General features: G+C 38.3%; 1 protein-coding gene across 3 annotated transcripts in view; it reads right to left on the reverse strand.

Moving 5' to 3' along the window:
• The window catches only part of Sp4 (trans-acting transcription factor 4), a 69,755-nt gene that overhangs the window by 18,576 nt on the left and 34,389 nt on the right, over positions 1-16,790 (reverse strand). For 2 of the 3 annotated variants that reach the window (NM_009239.4, XM_017315007.2), the window contains exons 4-5: positions 11,466-11,694; positions 4,149-4,348 (exon numbers count right to left, since the gene is read on the reverse strand). In NM_009239.4, coding sequence (NP_033265.4) covers positions 4,149-4,348; positions 11,466-11,694 — 429 coding nt within the window. The remainder of the gene's footprint in view (positions 1-4,148; positions 4,349-11,465; positions 11,695-16,790) is intronic. The other variant, NM_001166385.2, reaches the window with a different exon arrangement.

Raw genomic sequence — 16,790 nt, forward strand, 5'->3', positions numbered from 1 at the left:
TTCCTTTGTTTTCTGAATGTGTTTGCCTGGATATATACAGCTGTAACTTATGTGCATTCATCCAGTCTACACACACACACACACACACACACACACACACACACACACACACACACACACCACGCATGTGCACATGGTAGAGAGAATATGTGCTTTCTTAGCCGCACATGTAGGAATTAGGTGATGGTTTATAAGGTTTTGTATCATTCTATGTTGATCCTGTGCATGCAAAGTTTAGGAATGAGCCTGCATTCTTTTGTGCTATGCAAAGAATTAGTGATCACCTTTTATCTTTGTTTCAATGTTTCCTCCATGTTTTCTAACCCACAAGTGTATCTTTTTCATCAACCAGAAAGCCTAGTTTCTGTGGCCTCTTGTAGTATCTATCTGGGGCCACAGTTTAAACAATATGAGAAAAAATATTGGTGATTACACTCACATTGCATAGCAAACATAGCCCCCACTTTCTGGAGGCTCTGGCTAGAGATCTGCGTGTTTAAAACTGTTTTGGTGTGTGTGTTGCCACCAGTGCCATGGCATGTTGGTGGGAGACCACTGGTCCCTTTCTGACTTCTCTGGTACATACATGGAGTTCCTATTATTGTTTGTTACCAACTTTCATTTCTGCACCTGCTAAGCATTACACACAGGGTCAACCCCGGGACACAGAGCAGGGAGAACAATGTGAGACTTACCTGCACTGTATACTTACTTAAGTTTGAGCTCACTCTTCAATTGTCTGCTACTGTTTCTTCCCATCATTTAGATAAGAAAACAAGCACACTACCCAGCTCTGAATGTAACCCCTAGTACCAAGAGGCTGAAGAGTCACTGATTCACTCTGGGTACTAGTCAACCAACAGAAAATAGCTTTGGCCATTTTACAAACTGAAGCAGCTGTATAATAATTCTGGGGGAAATTTAATGTATCTATAGAGTTTCTCATTTTATCTATTTCGTCAATTAATACTTTTCCTTTTGTACATGAAAACCACTGGCATTTCATTACCAACTTTCATTTCCACTTAAGCTTATAATTACATACCGCTTTATATGAAATTGTATCTAGGATAAAAGACTAAGTCATATACATTGTGAAACTCTGAAGTCTACTGTAAAGAGCATTTTAGAAGCATCTCTAGGATTTTCTTAACTGGTGAGAAATAATAGATGTGGAATGAAACCTCCCTGTGACATTACTTACCAGCAATCATCCCTGGATTGACTATTCCTTGGCACAATGCCATAGGTCAATGAAATATTCTTATAAATGAGTAACATGTCCACAGTAAAAGAGTCATAGATGTGAGAATGTATGATATATGTACATCTAGATCCTTATTATGTACAATAAACATTTGGTTCTATTCCTGCAATATTTTCTAATTAGTAGGAAAGGTAAATGTCATTCCTTATTGTCTAAGATGGCAGCAGGATCATACCTGACTGCCTTCTACTGATTACAGTGAAGGAGAAAAGGAGAAGGGGCTTAAACCTATAGCATCAAAACAAACAAACAAACAAACAAACAAACAAACAAAGGAGAGAATCATTGACAAAATAATGACTGCATTGCCTCTAAAAACTAGAATATAGAGATTATCCATAAGGGGATTGTTCAAAAAGGGGGTCATTTTGTGCAGAATTAAGGTCTATTCATAAAGTTTTTATTTGTTTGTCTTTTGATGTAGGGTCTCACTCTGTATGCCGGGTTGATCTGGAACTTGCTAGTAAATCAGGCTGGCATAACTCACACAGATCTATTTGCCTTGCCACATGAACACTGATATTAAAGGAATGAGCCACTAGGTCAGGCATTATTCATGAAATTATCTTGACTGTCACATTCTCAGGCAAAATATTTGAGGATGTATACCTAAAAAGATGTTACCCACAGCGTCTGTGGCAGTCTTCAGAGGAAAAAAAAAGTTAAAACATAGCCCAGGGACTTTCTCCTGAGACCAGAGGAGGTGGTGAGGGAGAATCTTCTTTACCAACCTTTTGTAGTATTCAAGTTTTGTATTCTCTGTGCATGGACCATTGCAAACTTTACATTTCATTTTTAAGTAAAGCAAACGGATGCTTACTACTTTCGAAAGGGATTAACAATAACTCCCTTACATACTCCCAGTCCATCCATGTGTTTTATTGAGAGTGGTGGCGAAATATTGGACTGAATGATTCTTGTCATGATCAAGGCTTCTGAACATGTTCAACTTAATCAATACGTATTTCAAAGGGTATTTTTGTTTGATGCTGTTTTCAAAAAATTTAACAAGCACTGGCATGACTATTTGCAACTCTTTAAAAGTCAAGTTTGTAAGCACACCAACTCCAAGAAACACCAGCTCATAAGAAAGGCCAGTTCTAGGACTCCTGTGTCTTCAACATACACCACAGCTTGTATAAGTTACCTAAAACTCAAAATTCACTCAGTAAGAACCAGGCTCACTCTAAGCAGGTGAGTGCCTGAATGTGCTTTATAGTAACTAAAACTGGATGGCACTGGTGCATGAATTGTCAAATGGAACAGAGCTTCATAACAGGGGACCCAGAAATTAAGGCACAATCATAGAGGACAGTTTGAGATAAATGTAATTATAAATTAGTCAGAAGAATAAACTAGTCAAAAACTGGCTTTTCATATGAAACAATTTGTAGCCTCAATTCATTATTCGAGACAAGGAAAAAGAAGAAGAGGAAGAAGAACAAAATCACCCTTTTGCATAATCTAAAGGACCGAACTGGAGGCAAAAACGAAAAACTCAGAGCTGTTAAAAAAAGTTTCAAATAACTTCAGTATATCTTAGACTTTAATATATATTTTTAATTATATGACTGAGAAACACTCCTGAAGAAAAATGAGAAGTACCACGACTAAGAAGTAAAATAAACAACGTACACAAGAAGATGCTTAATTTCAGGGATCATCACAAAATGCCAACTTTAAAAACAGAAACAGTTTTAGATAAACACAAACTTCTGAAGCCTGGAACTACAGCAGTGAGAGCATATGAACAGAACTTCTGATCAGCACTAGTGAGGCAGAAATGTTAAGGAGCCACTTTAGAGACTCTACTACCAAACACACATTCTCTGTGATTAATACTCTTGCCCCTTAAACATGTCCAATACTTCAGAGAAGCAAAGTTGGTGACAGCAAATAACCCTCCAATAACTAACAGTATGCAAAATGATCAGTGTGATAATCACATGACAGAATACTGCACATCTCTAAAAATATAAACACACATGCATAGTGGACTTGAGTAAAAGTATGTGGATGGTATCATATAATATTTATGGCCTGTATAAAACACTACTTCCATGTATACCCACAGATAATATGCACTGGTTTAGAAATATACTAGAAGCCAAATCATAGACTGATGGTGGCTTTTGACTTTGGTCCTAACTTCTTTAGTGAGTTGATTTACTAAAAGTAACAAAAAAATATAACTTGAGTGTTAAGTGGATGTTTGTTGTATTATTTTTGACACTCCCTGGGCTTGAAAAGGCAAAACAGAGTCACTAATACCATTATAGGGATTAAAGGGAAATACTCCCTGCCCTGACTTGACCTGAAGCTCCTAAGGCTTGAAAATCTCTACTCATGACTTAGTGATATAGCACCCCCCCAAAAAAAAGTCAACCAGCCATGCTGTACTTTTCCACCAGCTCACTGCACATGCTCCAAACACTATAAAACCCCTCCCCTTCACCCAGCCCTCTGCTGTTTAAGAGGTAGCTGCCATTCTGTTCTTCCCAGTAAATCTCTTATGTGATATTTGTTTTGTGGTATGACTTTGTGGTATTCTTTGGCTCCCAACTGACAAGATGCCCTTGCACTGGAAAAACCTATACAATCAAAATTTAATTCTCTTCTCATATATATATAATAAATATATACTCTTTAGAAAAATATATACATATACATACACACACTTTAGAAAAACATGGTATGGATTTAGCATCCTAATGAGCAAAAGGAAAAAATTCCAGGCCATATAAATCTGGTGATAAAATTTAGTAAGTAAAATAAATGTATGTCAGAAAGAAAGCAAGGCATCTTGACCTTCAACAGTGCAACTTTCACTAAGCACTCGAAAACGAAGTAGTATCTCTCTCTCCAAGAGAAACCAACTAACCTGTGTGGGTCCTTCTGTGTCTCTGAAGCTCATCGCTCCTTGTGAATCTTTTGCCACAAAACATCCAGTTGCATATGAACGGTCTTTCTCCAGTGTGCCATCGGAGATGTGCTCGGAGGTGAGAGGTCTTGCCATATACTTTCCCACACCCTTCAATGTGGCAAACATGCTGCTTCTTCTTTCCTGGTTCACTGCTGCCCCTAACAGAACAAAACCAATACCATTATACCCTAAACTCAGCTTCTATCTGTGCCAAAAACACAGGTAGGCCATCTACATGATTAGAAAATGCTTTTCTGAGTATGTCTGAACAAAAACACATGAGAAATTTTTTCATTAAGGAAAAAAAAATCAAATATGGTCATGTACTATATAAACACTTATATGAAAATGTGGTAAGCTTCAGAATTTATGTCTACTACATAGCTCAGACTGCCTGTACTAGCTATAATGTTGCAGTTATCCTCATATTCACGATTTCCCTGTCACAGACTCCCTATTGTTGGAGTTGTAGGCATGCTACCCACAGGTAGGAAAGAAAACAAACCTCTTGAGAATTATCCTCTAAATATCAAAAAGATAGTTAAAATATACCGTGCACACCTTTAATCCTAGCACTTGGGAGGCAGAGACAGGCAAATTTCTGAGTTTGAGGCCAGCCTGGTCTACAGAGTGAGTTCCAGAACAGCCAGGGAAACCCTGTCTTGGGGGGCGGGGGGAATACGGTTCTAAGATTCACTTGTAGAGCAGGTCAGTGTGACAAGGAATTCCATGAACCCCTCCCAGCAAAACTAATAAATTATAAATCTACCTCCCAATACACTATTCAAAAATCTCTGGTCATAGTCCTAAAAACTAATAACAGCAAAAACTAATATTCTCTCTGAAATCTAAAGTATGTAACAATGGAGTCTATAGATCTAAGACTAACTCCTTTTCTTCCTTTCCACCTCCATGACAAAGGAGAGTTACAGAACAGTACAGCCATGAGGGCTTCCTCCCTCCAGCCTCTTCCAGAGAGGGGCAGGGCACAGTGCTTCTCATTCTACTGCCTGTTGCTGAGGCTGAGCTCCTGTTGAGTGTGGCTAAAAGGCACCCAGTGCCCAACTTACTGAACTCTGCAGTAATTGTGACTGATGAAAATGATATGGCCTAGGTGTTTCCTGACCTTCATGCACAGTTCATAAATTAGAGCTGCCAAGCCGGAAGAGGCAAGGTTAAGAAAATGTGAGCCTATTGTCCCTGCCTCCAAGCACTCAGCTGTTACATCAGGTAGCACTCTACCACACTTGCCACTTAAAAGCCCCAATTCTAGCTAGAATGAACTCCAATCTCAAAGAAACTGACCATCTGTAACCATCTGTAAGAAAGCTGAAGTTTAACTGAAGGGCTTGTTTTTAAAAGGAAACCACTGTTGCAAAGGCACCTGAGGGAAAGATACAGCGTTACTCGAGATAAGGCAAAACCACAGGTTGGTGAATCTGTGAAAAGAAGCACAGGTAGACAGGGAGAGTGAGCTTTGAGATCGGAAAAAAACATATGCTCCCAGAAGTCAACAAAGCAATAAAGCTTCAGCTAAACTAACCAAGACAAAAAGACTCAATTACCCCACTCACAAATAAAAATCATTATCAATCTCATGAAAATAAAAGGGCTCTTAGAGGAGCATTAAGTGTCACCAACCACCTAGGCTGACACATCTTAAACAGAAAATTTGAAAAACAAACAAGCAAAGACAAATGGTCAAAGTAAATCTGTAACAAAAAGAACTAGTCAGAAAAAAAACTACAAAGCGGAGAGTCAAATAGCTTTTCTCGTGAAATCCCTTTCCCCTGTATGTATAAGTTTTTGCTTGTTTTGAGACAAGGTCTCACTATACAGCACTGACTGTCCTGGAATTCATTAAGTAAACCAGATTGGCCTAAAAGAGAACCAACTGACTCTGCTACCTAGTGCTTGGGATAAAGGTTTGTACTATTATAATCACCTCCTGCTCAGTGTGTGTGTGTGTGTGTGTGTGTGTGTGTGTGTGTGTGTGTGTGTGTGTGAACTTTTTCAAGCTTTTCAAAGACTTGTTCAAAGAAGAAAACTACAGGGAACACTTCCCAATTCACTTGAAGGCCAATATACAAGAAAAGTAGAGACAAGCACCTCATGAACACATATGAAGAGAATCCTCAACATCAGCAAACTAAGCAGTGTATGGCACATGCTTATGATGCCAGCATTCCCCAGAGACAGAGACACAAGAGAGGCTGGCAGAGAGAGGGAGGGGGAAAGGAGGGGGAAAAGGGTGCAGCAGACAAAATCCAGTCACTTATAAAGAGAATTATACACCATAACCAGGAGGGTTTTACCATACATATGCAAAAATCCTTTGACTTGTAACAACTATACAGATTTTTTAAAAGCTCATAATTATTATAATAAATGCAATAAAGTGTTAGGCATTAAAAACCCTTTATGATTAAAATGAGAGAAAGAGAGGGGGAGAAAAAGGCAATGGAAGGGAGCTTCCTCAACTTAATCCAGGGTTCTAAAGTTGTATTTAAACAGTGAGAAACTAGATGATCTGTTCCCCTACCCTGAAAAAAAAAAATCAGATATTCTCCAAGGTGGAATAAGAAGTAAAACCAAAATTAGACACTATTAATGTATCTCTATAATAATAACATACTGTAACTATCTCTAAAATATTTAGTATATAACACTATAATATAGAAAATTTTATTCATTTTTTCATGCAGTATATTTTGACCATGCTTTTCATTCCTGATGCCCCCCCAGAAATTCTCCATCTCTCTATCCAAGCAACTTTATGTTGCTTCTTTTTCAAAAGAAAACTAAACCATAGAAACTAAAGTCAGAACAACCAGGCAAAAGACCAACAAGGCAAAAATTGTCAAAACAAGGCGAAATGAAATAAAAAGCTCCCCTCCCATATGACATAGAGGGGTTTGTTTGTTTGTTTGTTTTTCCAACTATTCTTGGGGATGGAGACTGCCCTGGACCATGGCTGATAAACCCAGTGACACTTTATTGGGCAAAACTTGATTTTTTCATTGTTAGTGGGTATCAATTACAAATAGCTTCTTGGTTAAGGATTGGACCTCATGTCCACTCGCTCCTCTCAGTGCTGTGGCCCCATCTAACTTGAACCTGTGTAAGTCTTTAAGTTTGAAGACAACCCACTTAGGACCAAGTGTTCAGTCTGTACAATGTCCAGTAATGGATCTGTGTTCATTCCTATCTGCAAGATGCTACTCTGATGAGGACTGAGTGAGGCACTGGCCTATGGGCACAGCAGTATGTCATTAGGAGTCACTCATTCCTATGTTCCTTTAGCAGAGGAAGTAGGTTTTCCTCTAGGTCCAAGACCTAGCTAGTCTCTGGTTCTTGGCCACTTTATCAGTTTCAGGTACAGGGATCACCTCATGAAGAAGTTCTTGAATCCAAATTTAAAAAATGGTTAATTGTTCCCATAGCATTTGTGCCACTATTGTATCAGAATGTCTTACAAGCAGGTTGCAGGGTTTGTAGCTGGGTTACTTTCTCTTGCATTATGCAGAATATCTTCCAGAACCATGAATGCTAATTAGTAGGAGTGAAGCTTCTAATTAGGTACCAGTTTGACTTTTATGTACTTTATGACATAAGTATTCTTTTCAGAAATAGTGCCTTAGAAATAAGATGTGGAGAGCCTTGGCAATCGTCTGTAATGTTTGGCAGGTTTGATGGGACCCCATTGGTTAAGGATTCAACAAGATGTGAGTATGTGAGTGCTGGCATGTACCTACCCTGGAACCAAAGGTTGACTTAGCAGCATAAGATGTCTTCTTGGGGCACTGTCTTACTATTTAGTGACTCCATTTACATTTCTTTCATATATTTATATATTTCGGAAGCTTCTACAGTAGCAGGTTTCCTTGGGTTTTTTCAAATGGCCTTTATTACTAGTTCTAGCTCTCCATTTTTCCTTCTTCATTCTCTCTCCTATCTTTTCCCTATTTAATCCTATTTTAGTTGTCCCTTTAACTCTCATAGCTTTATTTTTATCTCCCCTTCCTTCAAAGATCTTCCCCGCACCAATCCCAGTCCCTTACTAGGTACTTAATTTCCCTAGTTATTCAGATGGTAGCATATATTTTGAAAGCTTAAAAGCTAACATTCACATATAAGAAAGAACATATGATATTTGTCTTGGGATCTGGGTTACCTCACTCAACATAGTTTTGTTGTTGCTTTGCTTTGTTTTTTTATACCTCTATCCATTTACCTACACTTTTTGTTTTTCTTAATAGCTCAATAATATTCCACTGTGTAAATATACCATGTTTTCATTATCCATTCATGTAGACTGTTTCTAACTTCTGGTGATTGCAAATCAAGCAGCAGTAAGCATGGATGAACTGGTGGCTCTGTAGTACGGTACAGAGTCTTTCAGGTATATGCTCCAAAGTGGTACAGCTGGATCTTGAAGAGGCTCAATTCACAGCTTCCCGAGGAATCTCTACACTGTTTTCCATAGTGGCTGTACAGGTTTTCACTCCCAGCAGCAACGAAGAGGTGTTCCTCCTTCCCTGCATCCTCACCAGTGTGAACTGTGACATTTGTTTTATTTATCTTGGCCATTTTAACTAAGATAAGATGAAATCTTAGAGTGGTTTTAATTTTCTTGATAGCTAAAGCACTTTAAAAAGTGCTTTAGCCATTTGAGCTTCATCTTTTAAAAAAGTTCTATATAGTTCTGTACCTCCTTTTTAATTGGGTTCTTTTCTTAATGTTCTGTTTTTGTTTGTTTGTTTATTTTACTTCTTTATATATTCTAGATATTAAACCTTTATTGGATGTGTAGTTGGTTAATTGTCCAAATGATGGGTGTCTTTTGCAACACAGATTTGCAGTTTCATGAGGCCCCATTTATTTCTTTAATTATATTATCTTATTTGTGTGTTTTGTCTATATACCTCCTGCAAGATGGCCACCTGTAAAGTCCAGAAGAGGGTACTGAAACCCCTGGAACTAGAATTACAGACAGCTGTAAACTGTCATGTGGGTGCTGAGAATTAAGCCCAAGTCCTCTGGACTCCATCTCTCCAACTTATTAATTGTTGGTCTTAGTGCCTGTACTATCTATGTTCTGTTCAGAAAGTTTTTTCCTTTGCCACAGTGCTATAGACTCTTCTCTTATTTCTCTTCTGATAGATTCAGTAGGTCTTATGTTAAGGTTCTTGATACATTTGTAGTTGAGTTTTGTGTAATATGATGAGTAAGGACCTATTTTCATTCTTTTACATGCAGCCATCCAGTCTGACCAGCATCATTTGTTGAAGATGCAGTCTTTTTTTCCCAATTTATATTTTTGGTTTATAGAAATCTTATTTTTATGGGTGAGTGCTTTGCCTGCACATATGTCTGTGAACCACATGTGTGCAAATACCTAAGGCCAGAATAGGACATTTGATCCCTGGGAACAGTGTTACAGACAAGTATAAAAAACATCATGTAGGTGCTGGAACTTGAACCAGGACCCTCGGCAACCAGTGCTCATTATTGCTGAGGCATCTTTCCAGTCCAGTAGATGTAAAAATCTTAAATAATCATTATGAAAACTACAAGAAGGAATAATTCAGCAATATTCTACAATGTAAGATCAATACCCAAAAGCCAATGTAATTCTGTACACTTGAAATTGGGCGGAGGGGGAGGCTTCATTTATAATAACATCAAGAAGATTTCATAGGAATATCTATAACTTTAAATACTAAACTTACACTCTTTAAAAAAAAAAACCCTCACAAAATACTAATGAAACAAAACATCAAATATCTAAGCAGAAAAATGTTCCTTTTGTATAGATCTGAAGACTCAATATTTTTAAATCGTTACTATCCCTCAAACTGACTTGCAGTTTCACCTTAATTCCCATCAGGATACCATCTTGCTTCTCTGTAGAAATTGACAAGCTGATGCTAAAACTCACACAGAATCACCAGTGTTGCTAAACACTTAAAGCAATTTTGAGAAATGGGAGCCAAGAGCATTCAACAGGGAAAAGAAACTTCAGTAAATGATGCTGGGTCCCCATTTCCTTCATACCACATTTTAAAAAGAAACCATGTATTATCCTATCTAAATTTCAGAATAAATTCTGTAAAACTCAAAAACAAAACAACTATGAACATTCATTAGATTTGGCAATGGAGTCTTCAATATGACGTCAAAAGCAAAAGCAACCAAGGAGAAGAAACAAACAAAAAATTATACTTCAAAAGATGTTGTGCTTTGAAAGACACAATCACCATCTTGACAGTATATGACCATACTAAATACCAGAAAACAGCATCTCCAAACCATGTACTGGTGAGACCTTATACCTCAAACATATGAAGAACCACACAAAAAGATGATTAACATCACTAATCACTACGAAAATTTCAATACAAACCACACCGTGACAGCACTTTCAGACTTATTATTAGCTGACTTAAAAAACATAAGCAATCAGGTAATAACATGGACTAGCAGTCTATGGAGAAACCGGAACCTTCATAAAGTGCTGATGGGAACACAGAGTAGTGCAAACACAGTGTGGCAGTTTCTTAAATGGTTAAATAGTTACCAGACAACCTCATAACTCTATCTTCACGCACACACTCGCACCCATGCATGTCTGCATAAACACGTATATGCATGCAAACAGTGGCATTACTCAAAATGGTCAATAAGGAAAGAGTTCAGCTGTATAGACAGTGATGGGATAAACAAGTACTCTCTGTCTGTCTGTCTGTCTACACACACACAAACACAGAGAGAGAGAGAGAGAGAAGAAATGAAGCATTGATTAAGGGCCACCACAAAAAATCAAATACTGTATGATTTCATTTATATGAGACGTCTAGTACAGGAAAACCTATAAATACAGACAACAGTTAAGTAGAGCTGAAGAGTCTGGGGGCCAGGCATTTTCGAAGATGACAAAGTAGCTTAAAACAGACTGGTGACACCTGTGTGACTGTGAGTGTATTCCAAACTAGTGCAGTGTATATATTACAAATGGGTAAACGGCATGGCTTGGGAATCAGTCTGAAATCAAGAGAAATCTAGCTTTTACCTAGTAAGTGAATGGGGAAATTCATTTATTAAAAAACTATACAACACACAAGCAAAGGACTATGCCTCAAACAGCCCAACTTAATCTCCTGTGTAACACTGCATTCCAGTTTCTGAGAGAGAAAGCTCAGGAGGCTCCAGTGCTTAGAGGAAGTGGTCAGGACTGCTTTAATTCCAGAGAGCCAGGGTGAAAACAGCAGTTACCTTCCTTCTCCTTCCCTACAGTTAGGACAGGAGCAGGCAACTCTTCGGAGCCTCTTGCCAGGTTGCACCTCTGCATCAGAGGTCTGCTGGCCTTGCTGCAAATGCACTTGTGTGAGTTGGTCAGGACTAACAGCACCTATTGTCGCATTAGCAATCCCTCCAACTGCCACCGTTACAGGAGCTATAGTAGCTTGTTGGACTTTCACTCCATCCTGTCCTTGCTGTTGACCTACAAAAAAAGACGGAAAAACAAAGCATTGTAATGTTTTCTTTTTCTAAAATAATACATACGGACATTTTAAAGCTTTAAAATGTTACTTTTTTGTTTTTTTTGTTTTTTGTTTTTAACAATACATAAAAAGCAAAGGGCTTAATGATACGATATTTACCCAGCTGCTGGGATTCTATGTAAACATAACCACCTGATTGAAATCCTGTGAGAACTCTTGAGATTTCTGAAGCCTGGGTGGATATGGAAATATAATATATATATATATATATATATATATATATATATACACACACACACATACACACATACATACATACACATATACATACATACATACATACATACATATATATGCGCATAAACCATCATTACTATTTATTACAATTTTCAGTCAACACATAGTTCATATGGCAAGAAAATTCAGGAATAAAGGTGGTGGTGGTGGTGGTGCACATCTTTAATCTCAAGAGCTAGTAAGCAGAGGCAGGCAGATCGCTGAGTTCAAGGCCATCCTAGTCTACAGATCAAGTTCTAGGACAGCCAGGGCTACACAGAGAAACTCAGTCTCAAAAAAACAAACCAAAGAAGAAAATACAGAAATAAAAAATAAATTGAAGGATTAAATATTACAGGTATTTCTCAGAAACAATAAAGCAAACGTGTTTGATAATGACAAATTTTGTTTTACTTTTTAGTATGCAAACAGAATTGAATGTTTTCTCACTTTATATTTTTGAAACAGGGTCTTGCTATGTAGCAAAGGCTGGTCTAGCTCACTATATAACTCAGCTGGCCTCAAACTCACAATCCTCCTGCCTCAGCATCCTAAGTACTAGGGTTTCAGGCAGATACTCCCATCACTCACATCCTAAGTGGGTTTAAATGCAAAATCAACTATCTATCTATCTATCTATCTATCTATCTATCTACCTACCTACCTATCTACCTACCTACCTATCTGTGTGTATATGCATATATATTTATGTATATAAAATGTATGCATATATGTATTATATATGTATATATAGTCAATACTGTAAACAGAATTTTTAAACTATTTTTTTCTTATGTTTCTGCTGTTTTATTCCCTAGACTATGTCTCAGGTATAAACTAGCTTAGCTTCCTTTCATTACTAGGGAAACTAGGAAGGAATGTGACAAAACTGTTTATATGAGCTGACTTTATCCTGAAGTACTCTGTCTCCAGGTCTGAGCCATCATGTGCATAGGCTGGAAAGAAAACATGAACTTACAAGAGCATGCTACCGCAGAGATCTGACATCAGGGTAAGTTAATACTTACAAAGCCCTTACTACAGCTCATGCCACAGAACTGTTCACCACATTAGCCACTGTCTCCCTTACTGAGTTGAGTGGTACTACCAGGATATAGCATGTCAGGAAACACAAATGAGGGTGAAATAAAAGTGCTTACTTTACAACTGTACTTGCAGCACTTTAAACATCCGAGAAAACAGTAAACATCATCAAGTAAGAAATACTATTATGGGGCTGGAGAGATGGCTCAGCGGTTAAGAGCACTGATTGCTCTTCCAAAGGTCCTCAGTTCAAATCCCAGCAACCACATGGTGGCTCACAACCATCTGTAATGAGATCTGATGCCCTCTTCTGGTGTGTCTGAAGACAGCTACAGCGTACTTAGATATAATAATAAATAAATCTTAAAAAGAAAAAAAGGAAAGAAAGAAAGAAAGAAAGAGAGAGAGAGAGGAAGGAAGGAAGGAAGGAAGGAAGGAAAAGAAAAGAAAAGAAAAGAAAAGAAAAGAAAAGAAAAGAAAAGAAAGAAGAAATTCTATTATCAACTAACAACTCCTGACTCTACTGCTGTATCAAAATTAATCTCAACTTCTACTGTGAGCCCCTCCACTCCTTGGGAACACCCATGGTTAAAACACAAATACAGCCATACTTAAGAATCCACAAGAAGTTTATTCCAGGACTCCCCTGTGGAGATCTTTTGGGGCCACTTCTAGAAACTTGGCAAGATTTTGATACTGGGCCAGGACATAGAAGTAGGCTCAGGCAAGAATTTGACTTTGGGCTAGTAAAGAAGCAAGCTCCGGGGAAAAAATTTGACTTCAGGCTGGGACAGGGAAGTAGGCTCAGATAAGAATATTTACATTGGGTTAATACAAAGCTCAAGCAAACTTAGTGGAGGAATGTGTGGCATTCCTTTTATCTTAGACATCCTGACAAGCTCCTAGAACCAGTGATCATGGGACTTTGCTCATTGCCTTGTTTGTTCCTTGACTTTTTGTTTATTACCTTGTTCCTTGACCTAGAACTGACTATATTCTTTGCACATTCTTAGAATGGTATAAAAGGAGGCTATAGAAAAATAAACCCACTTCAGCTTCAGAACTGGCTGGAGTCATGTTATAATGTATAATTGTCCTTTTCTTTTCAATCCTTGCTCCCACCCTTGAGACGCTGTTGATTGACTGAGCTGGCTTGGTCACTCCCCTTTCTATTATCATATGCTACAATCTACAGAAGCTCAAGTCCCTTACACAAAATGGCATAGCTCTGCATAGTACTTATACACAACATCCGCCAATGAATTTAAATCATCACTAGTTTACTTCTACCATTTAATACAACCTATGTAAAAAGTAATATTTTATTCTTAAAAAAAAAAAAACTCAGAAGTTAGTGGGTATGATAGCACACACCTTTCACCCCAGCTCCCAGGAGGCAGAGATAAGTAGATCTCTTTGAATTCAAGGCTAGCCTGGTCTACATAGTGAGTTCCAGGAAAGCCGAGGCTCTATAGTGAATCCTTGTCTCAAAAACAAAAACAACACACAAAAATTTTAGCTGAAGAGATATACTACATCCATTGCCCAAATACTTTATTTGTGGGTTGGTTAAATCTTAGGATTGAACCTGAAGATGAAGTAGGTTAAATGGAAAATACGTATTTTGTTAGGAAGGGTTTCAGAAAGTTCAGTGTGTTCACCTTTGACTCAGCACCTATGGTAAGTGCAGTGACCCAAGTGAGGTCCCAGCTGTGCACTCATCACTGAACACTTGGAGACTCTGGTTCTTATTGCAAAGCACTCACCCTGGCCTCTCTAAAATTCATGCCTCTTATCAACTTCAAAAATCATTTCTGCCAAGTACTGTAGTGCATACCTTTAATCTCAGCATTAAGGGAGGCAGAGCTCTTTGAAACTGGAGGCCAGCCAGGTCTACATAGCAATTTCCAGGCCAGCCAGCATTATAGTGTGTGTCTCCCTGTCTGTCTGCACACCCCTCTGCACACACACTATTTCTGGGGCTAGAGCTGAAGCTCAGTAATAAAGGGCTTGCTTCCCAATGCACAAAGGCTAACATTCAATCTCCACTGCTGGCCTCCACCCCTCAAAAAGGAGAGGACACACATCTAATGATCCAGTTGGTTTTTCATAGGTAAAATCTTATATTGTAAACCAATATACAAGTACAAAGTATAATTACTATGCCTTAATGTACCCTGCATATTTACAAGTTTGAAATGCTCCGTAAAAGATCCTTTAAGTATGACTTTGCCCTGGCAAATTACTCACTCACAGTGATATACAATGAAACAAACAGGTCTGGGAACAGAGTTCTGTCTGAACACACGGTGTACAAAATCCTTATAACATGGTACCCAAGGAAGTGCACACAGTTCAATATGGAAAGCATTCTTTACATCCCCTGAAGTCATGAGATATTCTAACCACAAATGTCCAGCTACCATTCACACAATAGGTCACATCTTTCAGGTTACAGTGATATCTAACACGAAGTTCATTATTTTAAGAATTATGTATAGATCCCAGAATCCTTGGAGTCCTTCGTCATATCATTCACAAACTCCACAAGCCTCCATATTGTGAATATTTCTGTTTGTTCAAAGTATATACAACTTGACTAATTATTTTGATGAATAATATAAAGCAAGGCATAGTTGGACTTATAGTTAAGTATGGTAACATTCTTCATCTGGATATGATTCCCTGAGCAACTCAAGTTCAATATGCTGCCATCATTTCTACTACCGGTAAGCTACCAACCCTACAGCAGGACATGTAAGGCCCCGATGAGCCAACATCTCAGACCTTATCTTGTTTCTGTCTTTCCCTGGCTCAGTCTGTTCCTTATTCTTCTGTTCCAAAACAAATTAGTGTTCCTTTTTAGAGGGCTGCTGCACATACTCTTCAGATTGAGCAGGGTTGCCTTTGCTTCTAGATCTTTGAATGGTTGACTCTTTAGTGATGTTCCAGTTTCAGTTCAAATCGCCTCTATTCAGAAATGCCATTCTTAATCCTATGTCTGAAATAGTTCCTCTCTCTTAATCATTTTCTAGTTTTATCCGATTTTTTTTCTATTTCATCCCATTTGTTTTGCATTTGGTATATGCACACAGACAGCACTCATGTGGAAGCCAGAGGAAGACACTGAGTGTCCTGCTCTATCACTCTTCCTTATTCTCTGGAGACTATATCTCTCGATAAAAGTGGAGATAAGGTAGTTGGTGGTCAGCAAGTCTTAGCAATGCTTGTGTTGCTTGCCCTCAGTTCCCTGGGGTTACAGGTATGTACATAGCCATGCCAGCATTTTATGTGGTTTCTGGGAATCTGAACACATGTCCTAAATCCTGAGCAGCAAGTAATCTTACCAAGTGAGCCCTGGGCCCTCACCACACTGACACATAGCCACTCAATCAGGTGGCTAATTATTTATGGTATTTAAATAAAGCCTAAATATGCCCCATTTTGTTCAATAATAGTCCTACTGCCTTATATTCACATTCAGAAGTACAATGCACTATTTTGGCTGCTCCCACTTCTTGAATTAATCTCACAAGACTATGACCCATCTGCCTCAACTTCTCATCTGAGTACTAAGAATACAGGAGCAAGTCAGCAAGCTCAACTCAGGCTACCTTTCCCCCCAAAACCTATGGCATCCAATAACCATGGAGTTTACTGTAGGCCAAAGAGATGGTTCAGTGGTTAAGTATGTGCTGTTTCTGTAACTAGAGTTCAGGTCTAAGCACCCTTATCAGTATTACAGCTCCGTAGGATCCCAATGTTCTGTTCTTGC

This window comes from Mus musculus, chromosome 12 (genome assembly GCF_000001635.26).
Source record: "Mus musculus strain C57BL/6J chromosome 12, GRCm38.p6 C57BL/6J".
NCBI lineage: Eukaryota > Metazoa > Chordata > Mammalia > Rodentia > Muridae > Mus > Mus musculus.